The sequence below is a fragment of the Perognathus longimembris genome, chromosome 4 (assembly GCF_023159225.1).
Source record: "Perognathus longimembris pacificus isolate PPM17 chromosome 4, ASM2315922v1, whole genome shotgun sequence".
In the NCBI taxonomy this organism is placed as follows: Eukaryota; Metazoa; Chordata; class Mammalia; order Rodentia; family Heteromyidae; genus Perognathus; species Perognathus longimembris.
This window is the reverse complement of record NC_063164.1, coordinates 31,708,684-31,729,254: the sequence shown is the minus strand read 5'-3', so window position 1 is coordinate 31,729,254 and position 20,571 is coordinate 31,708,684. Positions and strand designations below refer to the sequence as shown.

The 20,571-nt window shown below is 39.5% G+C and overlaps 1 protein-coding gene across 1 annotated transcript in view; it reads left to right on the top strand.

Annotated features, from left to right (window-relative positions):
• Positions 1 to 20,136, top strand: part of Plcl1 (phospholipase C like 1 (inactive)) — a 312,974-nt gene extending 292,838 nt beyond the window's left edge. Inside the window, exon 6 of the mRNA XM_048345027.1 lies at positions 18,454 to 20,136. Coding sequence (XP_048200984.1) covers positions 18,454 to 18,636 — 183 coding nt within the window. The 3' untranslated portion in view covers positions 18,637 to 20,136. The remainder of the gene's footprint in view (positions 1 to 18,453) is intronic.
• Positions 20,137 to 20,571: the final 435 nt, after the last annotated feature.

Here is a 20,571-nt window from a genome sequence, read left to right as displayed (position 1 = left end):
AACAACTAATTACATGAAACTATAAATTTCATTACATCAGTAGAACCAAAATACCAAAATGATCTTCTTGGAGCTCTTAATTAGGTATTTCCCTGTCCTATACAGGGTGTTTATACTACAGCGTGGATTGTGCACTGAACGTTCATTGAGGGTAGGGCCACCGTTCACATCCAATCCCATGAAGGCTGCTTTCAGATTCCTCACATAGCAGGCCTAGAGCTGTCAGTCGAGGCATTTTTCTGTTTCTAGCCTGTTTCACATGAAGGTACAAATGTCTTTATTGCTAATATTAATTATAATTATTGTGTAACACAGTGCCTTTTCCTATTAAAGTTCTCATTTAGAAGAAATCCTTCATAATTCAAAAGCATTCATAGGCATGGATGTGTCTTGTGAGGAACCTGCCATTTATTTGTGTGTTGAAGCACACTGGAGAAACTCAAAACCCAGAGTAGGTCAAATGAGGAAAATGTCAGATGGTGCTCATCCTAGATTGTGACTTTGATTGGATTTGACAACTAAATATAGTTGATTCCACTTGTAACGGTGTATCAGAAACAAGGAGATAATATACCACCCTCTTTTCTACTCTAATGCAACTTCCATGTGAGAGGAAAAAGTAAACATATTTAATCTTGTGAATAAAAGCTCTAAAAATTTTAACACGTTCCCTTCTTTGATAGCCTAAATAGACTTCAGTGAGAAAAATGACGTGTTTGGCTTCAGCTGTAAGAAAAAAAAAGTCTGGTTCTTGGTCTGGATAGAAACAGCTCTACAACAGGCTTTTGCTTTGCTCTGAACCTTCCTATTTCATGTTTCACACCCCCTGTATTCAGTCTCTTTCAGGATTGTCTGCATTCACATGTGCCACTGGACCATTGTGGTTTTCTTTCCCTCCTGAGTCACTCAAATCCAGCACACTCCTCTCTCTTAGCTTTCCAGGGAAACTTTCTGTGCTCCCCACCCACCATTCCACCTCTACCATTCTCCTTAACACCAAATAATGTACCTTCAATGTGGTATCTGTCATTTAAACAGTTTTCTTCCCATGTTCACCACCTCCAAATGACTCAACTGTGATAATTTGTCCCCATGTCTTTTTCTTAGACTAAGCCCAGTTCCTTCAGGGAAGGATGGTGCCTAAGCACAGAACTGTCTTTAGATGAACAAACAGCGGCCCACAGAAGCTTTATATGATATTCTAGATAATGTGACTAACTACTTAGCACTGGGGGAGGAGGCAACACTTTGTGTAAAAGCTTGTTCTTTAACACCTATGGCCATGGCGTTTTGTCACCATATGATGCTCATGTGCCACACCTGTTCTTGCCATGAGTGGATTTGTGGCCTGTGTGCCACTTGGGAACACGGTATATCTGATTTTCTTGTTGGCTCCATTGACTCGCAGGGATGACATTTAGTTCTTCGAATCTTTTCCTCTTCCACTTTAGAGGAATGTCATTTCCCCTGGCAGCTCCTTGTACTCGGTCTCATCTTTTCCTCTCAGCTGTTCTGTCTTTGGAGAACACAGGCAAGCTTCACCCAGCACTGGAACAATGATTGCTTTCCACTGTTCCTAACAGTAGGTCCAAATCCCACCTCCATTTTTTTTCTTTCTCTTGGTTGCCATCTTTTAACTGTCAGGCAGTTGGGGAGTGTTGTTAGGATTATTTTATAGAGCCACCCAAGTTTATAGAGCAGTGTTCGAGCTCCTTTCAGCCATTTTCTTCAATTTTTTCTTCAATTTTTCTTCAATTTTCTTCAATTTCAGCATACAGGAATGGGTGCCTCCCAGATATGCTGAATACATATTATATACTCAGTTTTGGATATATATTATATTCAGTTTTTGGTGGTCTCACTCTATATTTTACAATTCTAGTACATGTCCCCAGGGAAAAGACCACGTGAGGACATGACAAAGATGGCGACCACCTGTCAGCGAAGCCGAGAAGCCGTGGGAGAAAACAACTGCATGCTATCTGTTTTGGGGACTGGCCAGCCTTTCAGGTTGTGAGAAAAGGAGACTAGGCATGGTGGTAAATGCATGTAATCCCAGCTATTCAGTAGATAGATACTGGGAAGATCACAATTCAAGATAAGCTCCTGGGAAAATGTTAGCAAGATTTCATCTCAAGAAATGAAGCTGGGCACGTTGGTACAAGCTTGTCATCCCAGTAATATTGGAAGCATAAATAGGCAACCCACAATCCAGGCTATCCTGGTATCTAAAAACAATCCATGATTATACCTGAAAAACATAAAGCAAAAAGGGATGGGGAGAAAGATGTAGCTCAAGCAGCAGAACATCTTGCCAAGCAAGTATAGGGCCTTGAGTTCATATCCCAGTATTGCCAAATGGACAAGTGAATGAATGAATGAATTAAAGAAAATTTTGAGAATGTGAATTTCTATTGCCGATGTCTCTCCTTTAGCAGTAATCGATTATGGTGACCCTTGCATACAAAGAAGAATAAAGGCTGAAGGATAAAGCTCATTTCCTAGTATAAAACCCTTAGGAAAAAAATGAAAATCTTTTACTTTCCTTGTGATCATGGACTGAGAGATATGATTCAGCTAGACTACACTTATGACCTGCTTTGGTCACATGACTTGTTCTCCGTGCAGCAGGTAGGGCAGCCTCCTTAATGGTGTGACTAGAAGACTCTCATTCACTTGTCTTCCACTGAATATTCCCATCATGACGTCACTGGCTCCTGTCCTCCCACCCCAGGTATCCCTGTTACTACCTCACCTGGCCTTGAGATTTTGAGACCCTTGATAGTTCTCTCTGGGAGACTCATTACAAAGGAAAGATGGAAGACAATGAATTGTATATATAAACTGATGCCTATCCTACATCAGCTGTCTGGAGAATGAGATTCTGTTAGGGGGTAAATAATTATGGAAAATCCTTGCCTGAGGAGAAGGTGTATTTCATGGTACCTGATTTATTTTTTCACTCAACAAACCCATTGCAGTCTTGCTTTGGGCAAGGCTCTGTGCTAATTGTGGTACACAAACATGGATGGGACAGAAGTTGCTCATGTTCCTGCCAGAGAGGCAGATGCTAAAACATGATTAGTTTGTTCATTATAGCTGTGGCACATGTCAGCAGGAAAGGGGCTGGGGTGAGTGCAAATGCTAAAGGTTAGGTCATCTTTTCCCATAGTTTTCGGTGAAAAATCACTAACTGCAGGTGACTGTTTTAATACAAAGTACTCTATGAAAACTAAATTACAGCTGTCTTTTAAGGAGGCTGAGCTCTAGAGGATCTTGGTGGTTCAGAGCCAGCCTGGGCACACCAATCTGCAAGACTCTGTCTTCAAAACAACTAGCAAAAATCCAGGCTGGAGGCGTGGCTCAAGTGGTAAGAGCTCAACAAGCAAAATGAATGAGCAGAGTTCAAACCCCAGTACTACCCAAAACATTTTTAACTTACATATTCAGTTTTTCAGTGGCATCAGGAATATTTCAGGGGCTCAGTACCCACACTTGGCTCACGATTCTCATAGTGGCCAATGGAATCCATCATTGCACAGTGGTTTGAAAAAACTTGTGTAAATTCACACCAGAGCTATAAAGCACATGGGAGAGTCCTCAACCATTCATTCTCCAGACAGCAGAGATCCACATACCTCTGAAAGTATCTAAGCTTAGGTAGCAGACCAGCAAATCTCATGTCATCTTTGGCCTTAAAAGTGGTGAATGGGGCTTTAGTTTAACCTAGACACAGGTGACTTGTTCTTGTAATGTTCTGAATATTGAATCTTCCCTTCTGTGTGTGATCATTTTTGTGTGTTTGAGCAAGTCCTGCACAGCAACCAGAGGACTGTTATATATTTTTGTTTTATTACTTTTTAATGCTTTTTATTTTAACACCCCACTACATAAAATAAACATCATGTGGTATAGAGATAGGAGGAGTCTTGAGGCCTTTTACGTGAAACTCTATAAACCGTCTCCAGCCAAGTAAATGAAGCTTGACTTCGGTGTAGCTTATCTCCAGATTTCCAAGTCCAAGAGAACAAAGGAAATGATCTGTGGGTAGAGAATAAGGACATGTGCTGTGCTGGTTGAATACCCTTGAAGTTGACCTTAGTGGAAGACTTCATTAAAATATGCAACCTGAAGCTGAGGGTTATTAAAAAAAATAATCTGTCATGGCAGGAGATTTGTTTTGGCTGCCACACCTAAAGGTCGGCTGGGGAAGGTGGCTGTGACAGCCATTACAGCCCCTCCATTTCTCGCTAGTACTAAAACATCCTCTAGCAGGTGTCACCAAGGCTACTTGAGTACTTGAATAAATAAATATGGAAAGTTAGCAAGTAGAGTGGCCTCAGGGATCCTGCCTGTACACTGTACAGAATGCTTTAGTGTTTAAATAGTTGAGTGTGAGGGTTTTTTTGTTTGTTTGTTTTTGCCAGTCCTGGACCTTGAACTAAGGGCTTGAGCAATGTCCCTGGCTTTTTTTGTTCAAGGCAAGCACTCTACAACTTGAGCCACATGCCATTTCTGGCCTTTTTTTTATGTGGTGATGAGGAATTGAACCCAGGGCTTTGTGAGTACTAGGCAAGCATTCTACTGCTAAGCTACATTCCCAGCCCGATGGGTATGAGTTTTAACTTAAGCTTGATAGCAGACTTGACCATATACAGTATCTATAGATCAGTGAACCAATGTGTTGTCCTCCGAGGAATGGGATGAATATAGCCTCTTTAAGCTCTAGGGTAACAGTTTTCAAAATTCCATGTATGTGTATAAAATTCACTGACTTTATTTCTAGTGTGTTTTCTCCATCATGTGTAAAAGGTCTTTTCCCTATACCTTCCCTTCTTCTATTTCCTTGGGCATCCCTCTGTGATTCTTCAGATACCACAAATTTACTCCCATCTCTGAGCCTCTGCACACTAATGCCCTGCCCCTCACCCCACCTCCTCCACAGTCTATAGGACTCACCCAGATATGCCCCTGAACAAGGACCATAACTGTGATTATAGATCTATGCTGCACATTGAGAGATCTTCCTTGCCAAGCACTGGTGACTTACGCCTGGAATCCTAGCCATTCAGGAGGCTGATATCTGAGGAGGGAGATTTGAAGCCAGCTGGGCCAGACAAATTGAAGAGACTCTTGTCTTCAGTTAACTATCAAAAAACTCAGAGTGGAAGTGTGGCTCAAGTGGTAGAATCCTGGTCTTGAGCAAATCAACCAAGTGAGAGCAGAAGGCCCTGAGCTCAAAGTCCAGTACTGGCATACAGGATAGAGCTGGGGAGAGGGAGACAGGAAGGGCGGGAGGGAGGGAGGGAGGGAAAGAGAGAGAGACAGAGAGGAAAGAAGAGAGAGACATTTTATCCATCTGAAGTAGTCAATTTTGAGAAATTGTTTCTCTCCAATTTTTCAGAATGTGAGGAAAGACATAGAGATCAAATAAGCCTCCCTGAGCTGAGCTATAGGTTCTTGTCCCCTCCTGTGTAGGAGGGCCCACCCCTACGTTAGTACGGATCAGGTTCCCATTTGGATTTAAGTTAAGAATGATAGAACCTTTTCCTGAGGAGATTGGCAGGTGGGAAAACAGGACTAACTAGTGGAGTGTGTGTGTGTGTGTGTGTGTGTGTGTGTGTGTGTGTGTGTGTGTGTGTATTGACTGCCTGTGTATCTGTTGACAGCTGTCTGCTTGGTCTTTCCTCTTGTCTCTCCTCTATCCCCTCTGCTGTTAGTTGGCATTTGAGGTACCATGGTTGGCAAGGAACAAAGGGAAGAATTTACAGGTAGACCTCCCCAGCTGCTGGATTTCCCTTACTGTGAATACATATGGCTAATGGGAACCTATTCATAACATCTGTGTACTTTACATTATACTAGATTAAGTTGTGTATTCTCCAAATAACAAGTATAATGATACTTTACTGGACAATTTTTTAACCATTGTTTTCCTCCATGCGCTAAAGTGGGAAAGCAAGTAGCTAGAGAAGTATTCTATCTTTGAAGGAGCATGACAATTTCAGTTTTTGCTAAAAAAAAAAATTAAAAAAATTAGATTTTCCAACTGAAAGTTTGTATATAATTGTGTAAATTCTTGGAATTTACTTGTGATCACTTTGAAAAATTTAGATTTATTGAGATACAAATCAGTATCCCAAGAATTTTGAGCCAAATGATGGTACTAGGCCGTTTTTAACCATTGGAACACACGCTTGTTGGTAGATAAGCACCCCTTTCCTTTGCCCAACACAGAGACGCCACCTGCTGGACAATGTGTAAATCTCCATTGTCTGAAGGTAATTTTGCATAGAACATAGAACATGCTTTCAATTAAGTTTTGGTAGATCTACATATATTCAATTGATGCGTTTTATACTTTCATTTTTTAACTAAATTTTACACTTGACACGAATAAAGGAGTTCTGAGGTAAGGAGAAAAATAACTCCTGGGGTAGTTTGAAGGACAATCCATCCCACAAGTAGAAGCTTTTGGTTATTTCATTTCATATTTTGTGGCTTCTTCTTCTACAACTCATTGTTCAGCCTAACTGAATGTATGTGTGTAATACTTATATTAAAAGGCTCTTAGGAAAGACTTCAATCCCCATTCAGCTCTCTTCTCCTTCTCTATCCTTGCCTATTGCCAAACTTTTTAACAAGGCTGTTTATACTTGGTGAATCCACTTCCTTACCGCCCACTCACTCCTTAGCCAGCTTTAATCTGTTTTCTTCCCCTGACACACCGTTAAATCACTCTCACCAAGGTCACCAGCACTCCTTGTCTGAAATGTCATAAGCACTTTACAGCTTTTATCTTACCGCAGGCCTAAGCATGCTAAGCACTGCCTCCTTCCAGCAATGGGGTTCCCTCCCCCCACTCCTGGGACAGGGTGCTCACTTGTTTTCTTCTTCCTTTTCTAGTCTTTCTTCCCAGAATCCTTTGCAGATTCTCTTTCCTTTGTCCTTTAATGTGAATTAAATTTGGCAATCCTCAGGATTCTAGCCTAAGCCCCTTCTTTTCTGAGACTCTCTCTCTCTTTCTCTCTGGATGATAATTGTCTGGACACATAGTTTGATTGCCCTCTCTGTACTGTTAGCTTTGGCCCTAGTGTCTTTCCAAGGTCATCACGTCTTAAACTGTCCTCACTTGTTTCAATATATCCTGCTTGTCCCAGTGACACCTCCTGTAAATCTTCTTGAAAATGAATGATAACCCAGAGTTATCCAGAATCTGGAGAGCAAATTTGTTTTTCTTCCTTCACCTCTTTCTCAGTCAGGTCCCAGGTACTGTTGGGTCAACATCTCCCTAAGAGACCTCCATCTGCACAGCTTCGATCTTCAGAGCCTTGCTGTATCACTCAAGCTTGAAAAAAGTCCTTCCTGTCTCCCCTACTCCCGCCCTCTTCTGCAGCGTAGCAGCTGAGTGACCTTTCTGAATGCAAGACTGGTCAGGGCCCTTTCCTCAGCCTTCCAGAAATCCTCACTAAGGTTATCCATGGCTACTTGTCAAAAGAGGCTGGGTGTTCCTGGGGATCTGTCTCCCACCCCCTCCTCCTGTCCAGATCCATCTCACACCTTCTTCATGCCCTGCCCCAGCCTCATGGAACTCCCTCTAGTGATTCAGGGGTACCTGCATTCTCTCCAGCCTGCAATGGGGCACTGTGCCCTGCACTGCAGGTGTTTGCTCAGGCACAGGGTCAGGTGTACTGTTTGTTCTGCAGGACCCTGTTCTTCTGGACCCTAGAAACTCCATTGCTTCCTTGTCTTCTTCCTGCTAGACAGCCTCTCTTACTTAACACAGTTCAGTCACTCATCTTAACACAGCAGTTTAAAACTATTTATTCATTTGTTGTCAAAGTGATGTACAGAGGGGTTACAGTTTCCTACATAAGGCAGTGGAAATGAACTTGAAAAAGGTCTTGGTGAATCTTGATGTTCAATAGAAAAGGAAACTTCAGTTTATAGGAGTGAGGGATGTTCCCAAAGTCACACAGACAATGAAGACATTAAATAATCCTTTCCTTCCCACGTCAGCCACAACCCTGCTCTTTCTGTGCCATCCCTACTATTTTTCTCTATAAAAAGCTTAGAAATCCTTGACTGGGACAAGGCTTAGCATGATCCATGTTGTACTGTTGAGATGAACCAGTCAAATGGCGTGCCTGGAACTTCAGACCACATGGTCTGAAGGATTTGAGGAAGCAAGAGTAAATACTAACTGATGACCTATCTCCAGCCAGCTGTGATAGAGAGAGCTGATGGCCATATCCTTAATTTAGATATAAAGAATAAGTAGTTAAGTGCTGGTAGCTCACCAGTGTAATCCTAGCTACTCAGGAGGCTGAGATCTGAGGAGTGGTGCTCAAAGCCAGTTTAGGCAGGAAAGATCATGAGATTCTTATCTCTAACAATGCCCAGATCCTGAGTTCAAGCCACAGTACTGGAACAATCAATAAGTAAACAAGCAAAGAAATAGAAGTGGACCTGGAGGTGGTAGCACAAACCTGTGATCTCAACTACTCAGGAGGCAGAGATTGGGAGGATCACAGTACCAGGCCTGTCTGAGAAAATAACAACAATCACCACCACCACAACAACTTTGCGAGAACCCCACCCCATCTGAAAAAGCCAGGAGTGGTGGTGGATCTCAGTCATCTTAGCTACAGTGACAAATATAAATTGGAGGATCACAGTCCTTCTGACCTGGCAAACAGGGAAGCTCTATCTCAAAGATAACTGTAGCAAAATGGGCTGGAAGTATGGCTTAAATGGCAATGAGTCTGCCTAGCAAGTGCAAAGTCCAGAGTGCAAATACTACCAAAAAAATCATACAATTACTACTACCAAAAAAAAGAAAAGAAAAGAAAAGAAGTTGGGGCTAGGAATGTGGCTTAGTGGTAGAGTGCTTGCCTAGCATGCAGGAAGGCCTGGGTTCGATTCCTCAGCACCACATAAACAGAAAAAGCTGGAAGTGGTGCTGTGGCTTAAGTGGTAGAGTGCTAGGCTTGAGCAAAGGAAGCTCAGGGACAGCACCCAGTTCAAGCCCAGATCAGGGCCTGAGTTCAAGCTCCAGGACTGGCAAAATGAAAAAAATAAAGAAAGAAATGGCACATTTCATATAATAGTTTCCTTAGCATCATTTACTTTTTTTAAAAAAAATGAATGGGTAGTGGGATGAGACATTCGCCCCTCTGACAGTGTTTTCCAAACCGTGAAGTGAAGTTCACAGCAGATTCACTGGGTGCCTGCAAGGCCAGGAGATGGGCAGCTCTGCACTCACAAAGTGGCCAAGTTCAATTTATTTAAAACCATTATTATTTTTAAAAATCGTAACAAGAAATGAGTGTCCTTGGTTAAAAAAGAGGAAAGGATGTGTTCATTGGGCTGCAGGGAATGCCATGTGCATGGAAGACAGTGCTGAAGGTACCCTGGAGATGTGGGGTGGGCCCTGGCATCTCCAGGAACCTCACCAGGAGAGGAGCTTGTTGAGTCTCAGTTTACCCCTAGTGCGGACTGTCAATGGATCTTCCATTTACATTCATGATCTGGTCTTTTTGCAGAAATTACCTTTGAAGGAATCAAGTAACTAATAATTTGAGACACAAAATCAGAGATTTATAAACAGGAAGGATTACCCAGCAAATGCAAAACGCACTTGAAAATAGTCTCCAAATATTAGCACTATTGAGAGCTCTTGTCTTTTCTGGGGTTTGCAACCTACATCTTTCAAGCAGTTGTAAGTAATGTTTTTGAAATGGAAATAGGATGAATTGGCTGAGGTGTGTGGCTTTCATTGAGGCTCTTTCTCTGTCAATAATAAGAACGACACCTAAATCTAGTGAGTTTTTACCTTACCAAATGCAAGAAAACAAAGAACAAAGTGTTTGCCTTGGGGACAGTCATAGTGGATATATGGATTCTGATATCTGAATCATTTATTGTCCGGGAAGAGTTAATTCCAGACATTGGAACTTGCAAACAATGCTTATTTGTTGTGTGAATACCCATCCGTTCCTAAAATTTCACTTGGAAGACAATTCATTACATTTGTCAGCTTGCTAAAGGTGGATATTACTCTTCTGTCTTTTCTTATTAGCTTTATTGACAGAGGCAGAGGATTGCAGAATTGGACAGAAAGACCAGAGGGCAGGCACCGCAAGCAGGGACTTATGCTGTCTTTCTAACTAAATGATTCTTTTGTCAAAATGACTACAAAAGAATTCTCTGGGTGCTGGTATCATCATACAAACTTAAATTCATGCAGCTCTCTGTGGCTGAATGATATTTGTCAAGTTTAGCTCGGGGTTTTCTATTATTCAGCTCAGTGGTGTTGAAACAGTGTTGTTGACATTTTCTCTAAATGGATTATGCTCAGAATCATTTGCCCAAAGCAGACAGATGGCTTCTCAGAGAACCTCCCAGAAATTGACAATATCTTCAGAAATAGAGCAGGTCTGTCACACAAAAACAATGTTTGTTGTTCATTTCTTTTAGTGATAGGTGTTTCAAGTTTATTTTTACTTTCTCATCGGGCTTAAATGAAACAGCTGTCTTATACTGAACAATTGTTGTAGCCTTTAAAATATAACTAAAAAAAACAAGCTTTTGTTCAGGGAGCTGGTGACACTTGCTGGGGTTCCCCAAGGATAGCTTCATTCACATCAGTGCAATTGTTCCTTCTTTAGAACAAATGAGCGATTGTGAGATCTTCTGGGGGAAGTGGAGATGCCATGTTGGCTTTTATTCGGGGGGGGGGGGGTCAGTGTGTCTTCACCAGTGTGTGCTTTATTTGCTTGCATTTTTATAAGGTAAAAATACACTAGTCTTATGTATAACATTCTCATTATTGACTGAAAGTGTTATATTTACTGAAGTTCTTTAATTTTCTGTTTATAGAATAATAACAGCTCACAGGCAAGGGTTTATTAGCTACATCAGCATTGTTCCAAATGATTTCCATGTTGTTGTCTTTCTTACTCTCATAATAAGTCTACAAGGTAGTATAATCATTATTATTATATATCTGTATTTAATGATATATATGCATTTCTCTGAGTGTGTTTTTGTGTGTGTATGTGTGTGTAATGGCACTGCTTTGAGTACAAGCATCTGCCTACTTCATTATGGTTCCATATGTAACTGCTGCACATTTACATTTTGTAATACATATTATTTTATGTGACCATTCACTTATTTCCCTTTATGACTATGACACTGTATTGTCTTCATTTTTTTTTTTTGCCAGTCCTGGGCCTTGGACTCAGGGCCTGAGCACTGTCCCTGGCTTCTTTTTGCTCAAGGCGAGCACTCTGCCACTTGAGCCACAGCTCAACTTCTGGCCATTCTCTATATATGTGGTGCTTGGGATTCGAACCCAGGACTTCATGTATACGAGGCAAGCACTCTTGCCACTAGGCCATATATCCAGCTGTATTGTCTTCATTTTAGTAATGCATATGAAGATTATATTGTCTGTCAATTTTATTTTAGATTAATAAAGGGAACCTTAAAATAGTTAAAGGGCCTGGATTTCAGTACGGTTGAGAACTGCAGGTCAAAGGCAAAGTCTCATTTATAATCAATATGTAATAAATACTTGTTCAATGGCTAGATGAAGAAAGCAACATTTCAAGTCTAAGTCTTCACAGCTAAAAGAGACCACATTGTTCTTCTTGCAAAGGAAAGAAGTAGATGTCTCAGCATAAATTACAGGGACTACAAATGAGAATTTGAAACACTAAGTTTCATACTTCTCTCTAAAGCTTTGGTCACTGAGAGATGTAAGTAAAGTAGGTTTTACTGAGTGGCATAAATAGCACTCATTACTAACTACCTGTTAGCATGGTTGCTACTAGATATGTCGATTTTATTATCAATAAACTAATGAGTAACAGTGTAACACTGAGCAGTTCATTTATGTATATAGTACTCTGAAGTACACAGACATAAACATGGGCTCCCATAAATTAAAAATTAATTTTGCAAAACATGACTAGTATACAGGCTTTCCATTTACAATGCATTTAGTTAACATTGTGAAGTTCCTAATAATTCCTTCCCTTTCTTCAACCTTCAAGTTAGAAAAGATTTTCTAGTGAGAAAGCTATTGTAACAATCCACGATGTTGTTTGAGAAAGAAATTTGTCAAGTGATCATTCCAATTTAGTTTTTTCATTATGTTGAGTTTTTTTTTTTTAATTTTTTTTTTTTTGGCCAGTCCTGGGCCTTGGACTCAGGGCCTGAGCACTGTCCCTGGCTTCTTCCCGCTCAAGGCTAGCACTCTGCCACTTGAGCTACAGCGCCGCTTCTGGCCGTTTTCTGTATATGTGGTGCTGGGGAACCGAACCTAGGGCCTCATGTATCCAAGGCAGGCACTCTTGCCACTAGGCTATATCCCCAGCCCCATTATGTTGAGTTTTAACAATATGACTTTGAATATCCTAAGGCCTTTTGTATAGTTTGTTTGCTAACTAAACATGTTCCCTGTTACTTTTTGTAACTTTGTATGAAGACTTAGATATTTAATTATTCTTAAAATTTCTTTTAAAATATCTTCTGTAGGGGCTGGGAATATGGCCTAGTGGCAAGAGCGCTTGCCTCCTACACATGAAGCTCTTGGTTTGATTCCCCAGCACCACATATATGGAAAACGGCCAGAAGGGGCGCTGTGGCTCAGATGGCAGAGTGCTAGCCTTGAGCGGGAAGAAGCCAGGGAAGGTGCTCAGGCCCTGAGTCCAAGGCCCAGGATTGGCCAAAAACAAAAACAAAAAACAAAATAAAATATCTTCTGTAAACTACATTTCCTTGAGGACTAGATTTTTGAGTGTCAAAATGGCCCTCTTCTGCTTTCATAGGACTCAAAAATATTCTATTAACTGTAGTTAGTGATCAAATCTAATATATATCAATCACCAAACCTATTTTAATGAAATTTATATAAAGTTTAAGTTAATATGTCTACTATAATTATCCTTCTGTTTTTCTAAGAATTATGTAACAATTGCATTATATAATAATGATTTCAGAAGCGGTGTTTTATTAGTTTGGAGCTCAAAGTTTCAGAAGAACAACACACAAAGCTCCAACAAGCCAAGATTTCTGGGCTAGATCCATTTTATCTGCCTTACTCATATATTTTTAGGGTTCATTGAGGAAAATTCAACCATTTTAATGGAAAGTCAAATGTACTTAAAACATTCTGTTTTCAAGGTACTGAAAAATAGTAAATCCAGGAATTGATCATTCAGTGCAATAGAATCTTCTGTTTTGTTCAATTAAGATATTTTATGCCTAATGTCCTAGTAAGCACAACTTTATGACTTATAACCAATATTAATGTCTTATACATTCTCTACACAGCTTTCTAGTGAGCAAGACTCTCAGGCCATCCATCTTTGTTTGTTCATCCAACATTCCAAACATACTAATTTATCTGAAGTATAATGTCAAGAGAAAAATAGTTGTCATGATATAAAAACTTTTTTTGATTTGCTGTTTATCAAACAGAAGAAATTATAACAGTTGTTTTGTTTGCTTTGGAGCAAAGCATTTAACCTCCTTAAACGAAATGACACAGAAATCCCATAACAACCATGGGTTTTGATTGTGCACAGCCCACCATAGGCACTAGAACACCAGAGTTGTTCATTGCCCCTCTGTCTCTGTGGCTGACGTTTATGGCAGTGTTATCTGTGAGTGACTCCTGACTGTGGTTGTAGACATTTTTGGAAAGACTGCCTGGGAAATCAGTCTGCCACTGATTGTGTCCTCAGAGATACCCATGTGGGTAGCCTGGAGATGAGATTCAGTTGTTTATGTGTATCATTGTGTACATAAAAGGGTTGTTCTGTTCTCAGAGTCCAAATTAGCTGTTTTAAATATTTGTGTATGCTCTGAGTCAGTTCATGCATTTTCTTTAAATGTGATAAAGATACTGGTTATGCTTTCTCATACACTAATATCACAAGGGATAGTGTAGCTCATGGGGAAAAATGGGTGTAGAGTCACCAATGTCTTTTGTGACTTACTCTGCCAGAATGTAGTCAGAACTCTTTCTAAGCAGTGGAGGTCTTTTACATTTTCTGATATGAGCAGAAAACCCAAAACTCTTAAATATCTTAAGATAGATAATAAGATATATGCCAAATGGATAATTTATGTTTAGAATTCCAGTTTCTTTTATGATCATGATATAAGGAGATAATACGCAATTATTGATCCATGCTTATATTACTAATTTTCAATACATTTAGTGTTGTAATCCTATGTTATAGTTAACAATCCCCTTATTAGAAGAACCTGACATTGTCGTGATGTGATACAGCAGCTTGTTTTACAGTCTAAGTTCCTGATCTTTAGATATTTATATTTTAACTGCATGTAGTGCAATTGGAAGGAGTTGGCATGGAATGTGTAATGTGTTTTCAAAAAATGTTCATTAATTATTAATGTTTAGACTCACATTTTTATAATAGTCTCTGTGGTTTTCCATGGTTCCCACATTTACTTTCTAAATATGGGTTGAATTGCCCTGGTATCTTATGTTTGGAAGTCTTATTATGGCGGAGAATAAATGGCAACCACTGCTCTTAATACTGTTAGTGCCTTTGTCCTAGCAGTATTGGTCTATCTACTCTCCTGGTGAGTGAAAAGTGCTCCTCCTTTGTTCCCAAATCATCCCCAGTACCAGATTAGGAGTACTGTGAGTGCCCATGAGATTCTAAGGATAGAAAAGCCAGTGACACCTTGACATCTCCTTCAAGTTGAATGGTCTGTGGCCAAATTATGCATTCATTTTTCAGGTTATGCTCTAGTAATTCCAGGTTGGTTTGCATATATAAGAAGGAATTCAATTTATATAGCAAGTGCAATAAATTCTCCTGGCTCCTCTCTTCCTATATACACTGTTTTTCAAAGAGAATGGAATTACAACATGTGTAGGAATGCCCTGTTAGAATATACCTTCAATAAGTATTGCACACCAGTATCTGATATGTCTTAGCAGAAATGCTATGTAGGGCAGAGATGTTGGTGGGAGATGAGCTGGTTTGGGCTGGCTAGATGCTGAAGGTAAATGGTTACACATAAAATGGGAAAGTCAGCACCAGAAAGGAATGCCAGGATGGGTTTGGCTACCAACCAACATAACTCTTTCTACAAGTTGCCTAGAATGATTTTTTTTTCTGGTTCTGATGGCTTCGTTGGGAGGACCCATGGGAGAGAGTTTGTACTTGGTTCCTGAAACCACAGAGTAGAAGGATAACCCTGATTCCTCCTTCCTTAAAACTAGAAAATGAAATTTTACACAGACAATTCAGTGTGAGCTTTTCAAAGCCTTTCATTCATAGCAACTTTTATTAGTTAGGAGCTTTACTTCTGGACTCGCTGAGGTTTTTTTTTTTTTTCTGCCTGTTTTCTGTAGCCAGCACGGGTTGTCTCCTGGGTTATCAGGAGATGATGTAGTTGTGTGTTTGTGTATTAGGACAAATTGTCTTCTCCAATTGGCCATTGTTTTCTGAAACTGACTTCACCAGAACTGGCACAGTCTGGTATTTAGGCGTGGATGCCACCTCTCAGTACCGATGAGATGACATTTGGGATGATTAAAATCCATTTCATAACCTGCTGTAGGAAAAGCTCTGTGAGAGCATCATGCATTAATAGCACCAAGTCGTTATTTTTGTGTATGTCATTGTTCTCTTTCAGTTAGGGAGTGCCAACTTGTTTTTAAAATTAGTGTATATTGATTATACAAAGGGGTTTTTATTATGATATTTCCAAATAGCAATTTGCTTTCAAATGCTCAGTGATCATTTCAAAACTAAGTGACAAGAGCTCACTTATTAGTAATACTCGGACAATGATTGTAGATATAATCACCTTGATACAGATTATTTTTAAAGGAATTCTTCTAATTATAAAAACAAACTAGATGCTTGTTTTTTTTAAAGAATTATCTTTGGTTATACAAAGGGGTTATGGATTTTAAGCAAGTGATTCAAATCCATATTAAAGTACACAGATAATGAACATAGTAACAGAAAATGTTAACTCCTTCCCAAATAATTTTATAGCTGTTTACCTATAATCATTTAAATCATAAACAACTTTTCAACATGTCTTATTTATAAGCCCCAGAACTGTGAAGAAAGGTGGAAAAATTACTTTCATTATTTTCATGGAAGAGGAAAAGGCTTGGGTTACATTAATGGGAAATACACTGATTTTTGTCCCTAGCAGTGTGGTCTTGCTATGCCCTGTCTTCCTCCTGCCTCTGGATCCCATCTCTTAAGTTCTGTTGTCTATATCACATGAGGAATGATTTTTTTTCCCCTGTCTCTGTTGTTGCCATGGGTAACAATGAATAGGTAGCTTCACTGTACTTGGAAGAGAGCACATGATTTACATATCATGAAAGGGTGAAGTCACCTGCCCCTTGACCTAGCTGCAGCTCCACCAATGAGCACCCAGGTCACTTTACAGGACTGGGGTGGGGGTGAGGCTCACTCTGCTTCAGAATTTTCCATTGGTAAATAGAGATTAATAATAGTACCTCATAGGGAAGTTGTGTTGATTGAAGGAGTGACCATACACAAGGCAGAGTGCTTGCACTAAGTACCTTGTGTGTTACTACTGTTATTACTTAAAAATTGCTTTTCCCAAACAAGGTGAAATCACTTTTTAATGTCCAGGGGAGCTCATTCACTGTCTGTACTGTTAAGAACATTCTCCTCCAATTCTGCTGGAGCTGTGAATATATGTATTTTTCCCCTTAGAAAATACACCTTTTCATTGGCAGGCCCCAGTCTGCTGTAGTTTCAGTCTCTGCCTATATTACCCATGTGGTGTATGGAAGGACACTAAGCCAGGAAGGAAAGACTCAGCCTAAGTCCAGTTCAGGCCTTGTTCAGCTGTTACCTTGTGCCAGCAATTGATCTTCATTAGGTTCAGCTTCTTACAACCTCCAAGTCTACTTTAAAATCTTATATCATGGGTTCAGTAATTAAAGGAAAGCTTATTTTAATACAAACATTAGGCAAAGCTCAGCACTTCACCCATATTGTCATTACACAGGATAGAATTGTCAAGTGCCTCCACAGATTTTGAGGAGTTAGATAGTCCAAGGTATTTTTTGTGTTTGTGTGTGTCTGTCCAGGTTCTTGAACTCAGGGCTTAGGCACTGTCCCTGAGCTTCTTTTGCTCAAGGTTAGCCCTCTACCACTTGAGCCACAGTACCACTTCTGGCTTTTTTCTGAGTAGTTTATTAGAGATAAGAATCTCATGGACTTTTCTCTTCAGGCTGGCTTCAAACCACAGTCCTTAGACCTCAGCTTTCTAAGAAGTTTGGAACATAGGTGTGAACCACCAGCATCCAGATCCAAGGCATTTAAAAATTACTTACTTCTACATAGACCTTAAGAGATGTAGCATCCCAAAGGGATGTAGCAGTTCATCATGGAGTAGTTTGCATAAATTAGGTGAATTATTCTTTCTCTGAGCAAGCCTCTCCTTTATAGATGGCCACTCAGACAAATGGCTTAACTTCATTATCTCACAGTTTCAGGGTCACAGTCTTAGGCACTGCAGTGAGAAGAATAAGAGGAGAGAAGAAGAGGAGCTACTTCCTCTTTGTCTTTAAGCTGTTGAGCCACATCCCCACTTCTCTACACTTTACTCCTTCTGCCCCTGGGCCAGTACTAATGTGCATACTTTATCATTGAAATAATAGATTAACAATTTAAAAATAGCAGTGAAAAACGTTTTTCCCAGGCACTGGGATAAATGACAGCTAATGTGCTCCTGCCATCCTCCTTTGCTCTTGCTCGGATGGACATGCTGAGCCTTTAGAATCTCTAGAAACTTCATTAGCCAGATGGGAACTTTGTCTTGAGGATGATGGAACATCAGCAAGAATATGGGTAAGTAATAGCTTATGGACAGGAAAACTGTGAGGTTAACTCAATATATTAGAAACCACTCAGCAAGCGTGAGGTAGATGATTTATATGTTTCAGGAGATGCTCAGCTTTCTGAGCTCTTGTACACTGAAGGATGACCTCAGTTTTAGTTCTTTAAGGAAAGACATCTTTTCTTTTCTCACAAGACTAGGAAGGCTGAGCGTAGGTGGAGAGAACTACGATCATGTGTAAAAGTCTGAGACCACATGGATAAAAGAGTCAGCTGTCATTTAGTCATAGTGAGAAGGCTGCCCAAGACAGAAATGCAGTTGGGAAGGCTCAAGTTGGGAGTCCTAAGCTTACAGAGAACAGGCACTCACTGATGCTAAAAAGAAGAATATTGGTAATTTGAAAGAAAAAAAAGAAGAAGAATCTTGGATTTAACCCTGGAAAAGTGAATTGTGGATCTGGGTCTGTTTTCTCATTGAGTTACAGCAGAAGGATAGAGAACAATGTTACTTAGGAAACTTAACCCATAACTATCTTTGGTGTCTGTTTCTACCTATTTGTAGGGACAAGGAGACCTGCTGAAGAATGCCAAGAATGAAGCTCTTGAAAACATGAAGCAGATCCAGCTGGCATGCTTGTCTTGTGGACTGAGTAAAACCCCCAGCAGCAGTGCCGAGGCCAAGGGCAAGAGAAGCCTGGAAGCAATAGAGGAGAAGGAAAGCAGCGAGGAGAATGGGAAGCTGTAGCCCCAGACAGTATTGACCCATTCACCTGTTCACCTGTCCTTTTCATCAGGGACTTTGCTTTCACATTCTTGTTTTCTTCTTTGAATGGTTTTGGATGTTCATAAAAGTGATTCCCTCTCTAGTGTGTTGACATAAACATTTTTTTTCACATTGTCAGTATTTTAATGTAGTTAATTTATCTAAGTTAAAACTTGGAGTTGCAGTATTTTAATTCTGAGATGTGTATATATATATATACCCATATGTGGATGCCTATAAGTGTGTGTGTGTGTGTGAAAGAGAGAGAGAGAGCAAAAGACAGAGAGACAATGTTCAAAATCTGTTTTGCATTATTCATTCATTAAGTTATTTCTGTATCTTTGTCATCATTTTAGGACAGGTTTCTTAATCAAATTGTAATGAGCACTTACTATTATAACTGTTAATGTGTTTAATTTTACTTCTCTGCCTTTGTCCTTTAATTTAGAGATCTTAGCATAGCATACTGTTGAAGTAAACCACATTTGTCAAAGCATAGATGTGTCATTAGACTCACTATAGATTTAAAAATTCTAAGAACCACAATAGAAGTAAAAGTGATCGAAAGATTAAGCAGTCAGAATTTATAGAAATGTCAGCAAAGTCATTCTTCAGTCAGCAAGCTCTCTAAAATATTTATTAAATAAAATGAAATTTTAGGAAGTTTTCTCGCATCATTTATGAAATGTGATTTCAATGGAAAAACTGATGAGAAATGTATGTATACCTACCCATGTGGTCTCTGAAAAACACCCAAAGCTCTGTAATTAAGATATCAATGTGGCAATGACATTCGGTCATGGAACTTTTAGAATTCGTAGAAAGGTCTCATTCTTTTGAACTGGGAGTCTAACATTTGTTTGCTATAACAGATGTGGAAAGCTAAAAGACTTTTGCTTTAACTGGATTTAATATTGGGTACTGCACTTAAATTTAAAGCTTATTCAAGAAGTATTGTATCACCATGTTGAGCTTATATAACTTCTGCGAGTCAGATAACATCTTTATGATGATTTAAAAAGTAGCTGATTGGGAGGCATGGTTCACATGTTGTAGCACCTGCATAGCAAGCACAAAGCTCGGAGGTAAACTGCAATACTGCCAAACAAATACTGATTATAAAACATCTATAATTTTAACAGAAAAAGCAAATGACTAATCAGAGTACATTTATAAACACATTTAGATCATTTTAACCCTAATGTCTTCATAAAGTATGTGAGTGCAATGCTGATTCATTACCTCCAACAGAACTAAATGTTCTATTGTATGAAAGAATATATTTATTTAAAACATTGCTTTTATTTTGAAAAGCTTCTTAATTAATTTGATTAACAAATATGCTAATCTGGGGGAATTCGAGAAGATAATTGTTGTAATTTTGCAAATATAAACATCTTCTATGGCCACTGTGTTATTTCTTACTACTTAATACTATTATGTTCATGTTGCACATTACTGAGAGTAAAGATATGGAAAACACTTGTTCTATCTCACTGTGAATTAATTGGAAAAGGGGAAAGATAATGAAAATGGGCTTCTGCTACATTAAAAAACATCTTAAAAGGTTTGCTACTTCCAGGGACCTGATATGATAAAGTTATTTTTTGAGTTTTAAACTGGGCATTTGGGTAGGAGGTACCGGAACTCAAATTCCTAATGGTGCTATAATGACCTGAAAATTTTTCTTGACCCTCTCTGATGCCTACTACTGAGAGAAGGAATAATAAAGTGCAGCTAGCTACTTTCTTTTTTTTTTTTTTTTTTTTTTTTTTTTTTTTTTTTTTGCCAGTCCTGGGGCTTGGACTCAGGGTCTGAGCACTGTCCCTGGCTTCTTTTTTGCTCAAGGCTAGCACTCTGCCACTTGAGCCACAGCGCCACTTCTGGCCATTTTCTGTATATGTGGTGCTGGGGAAT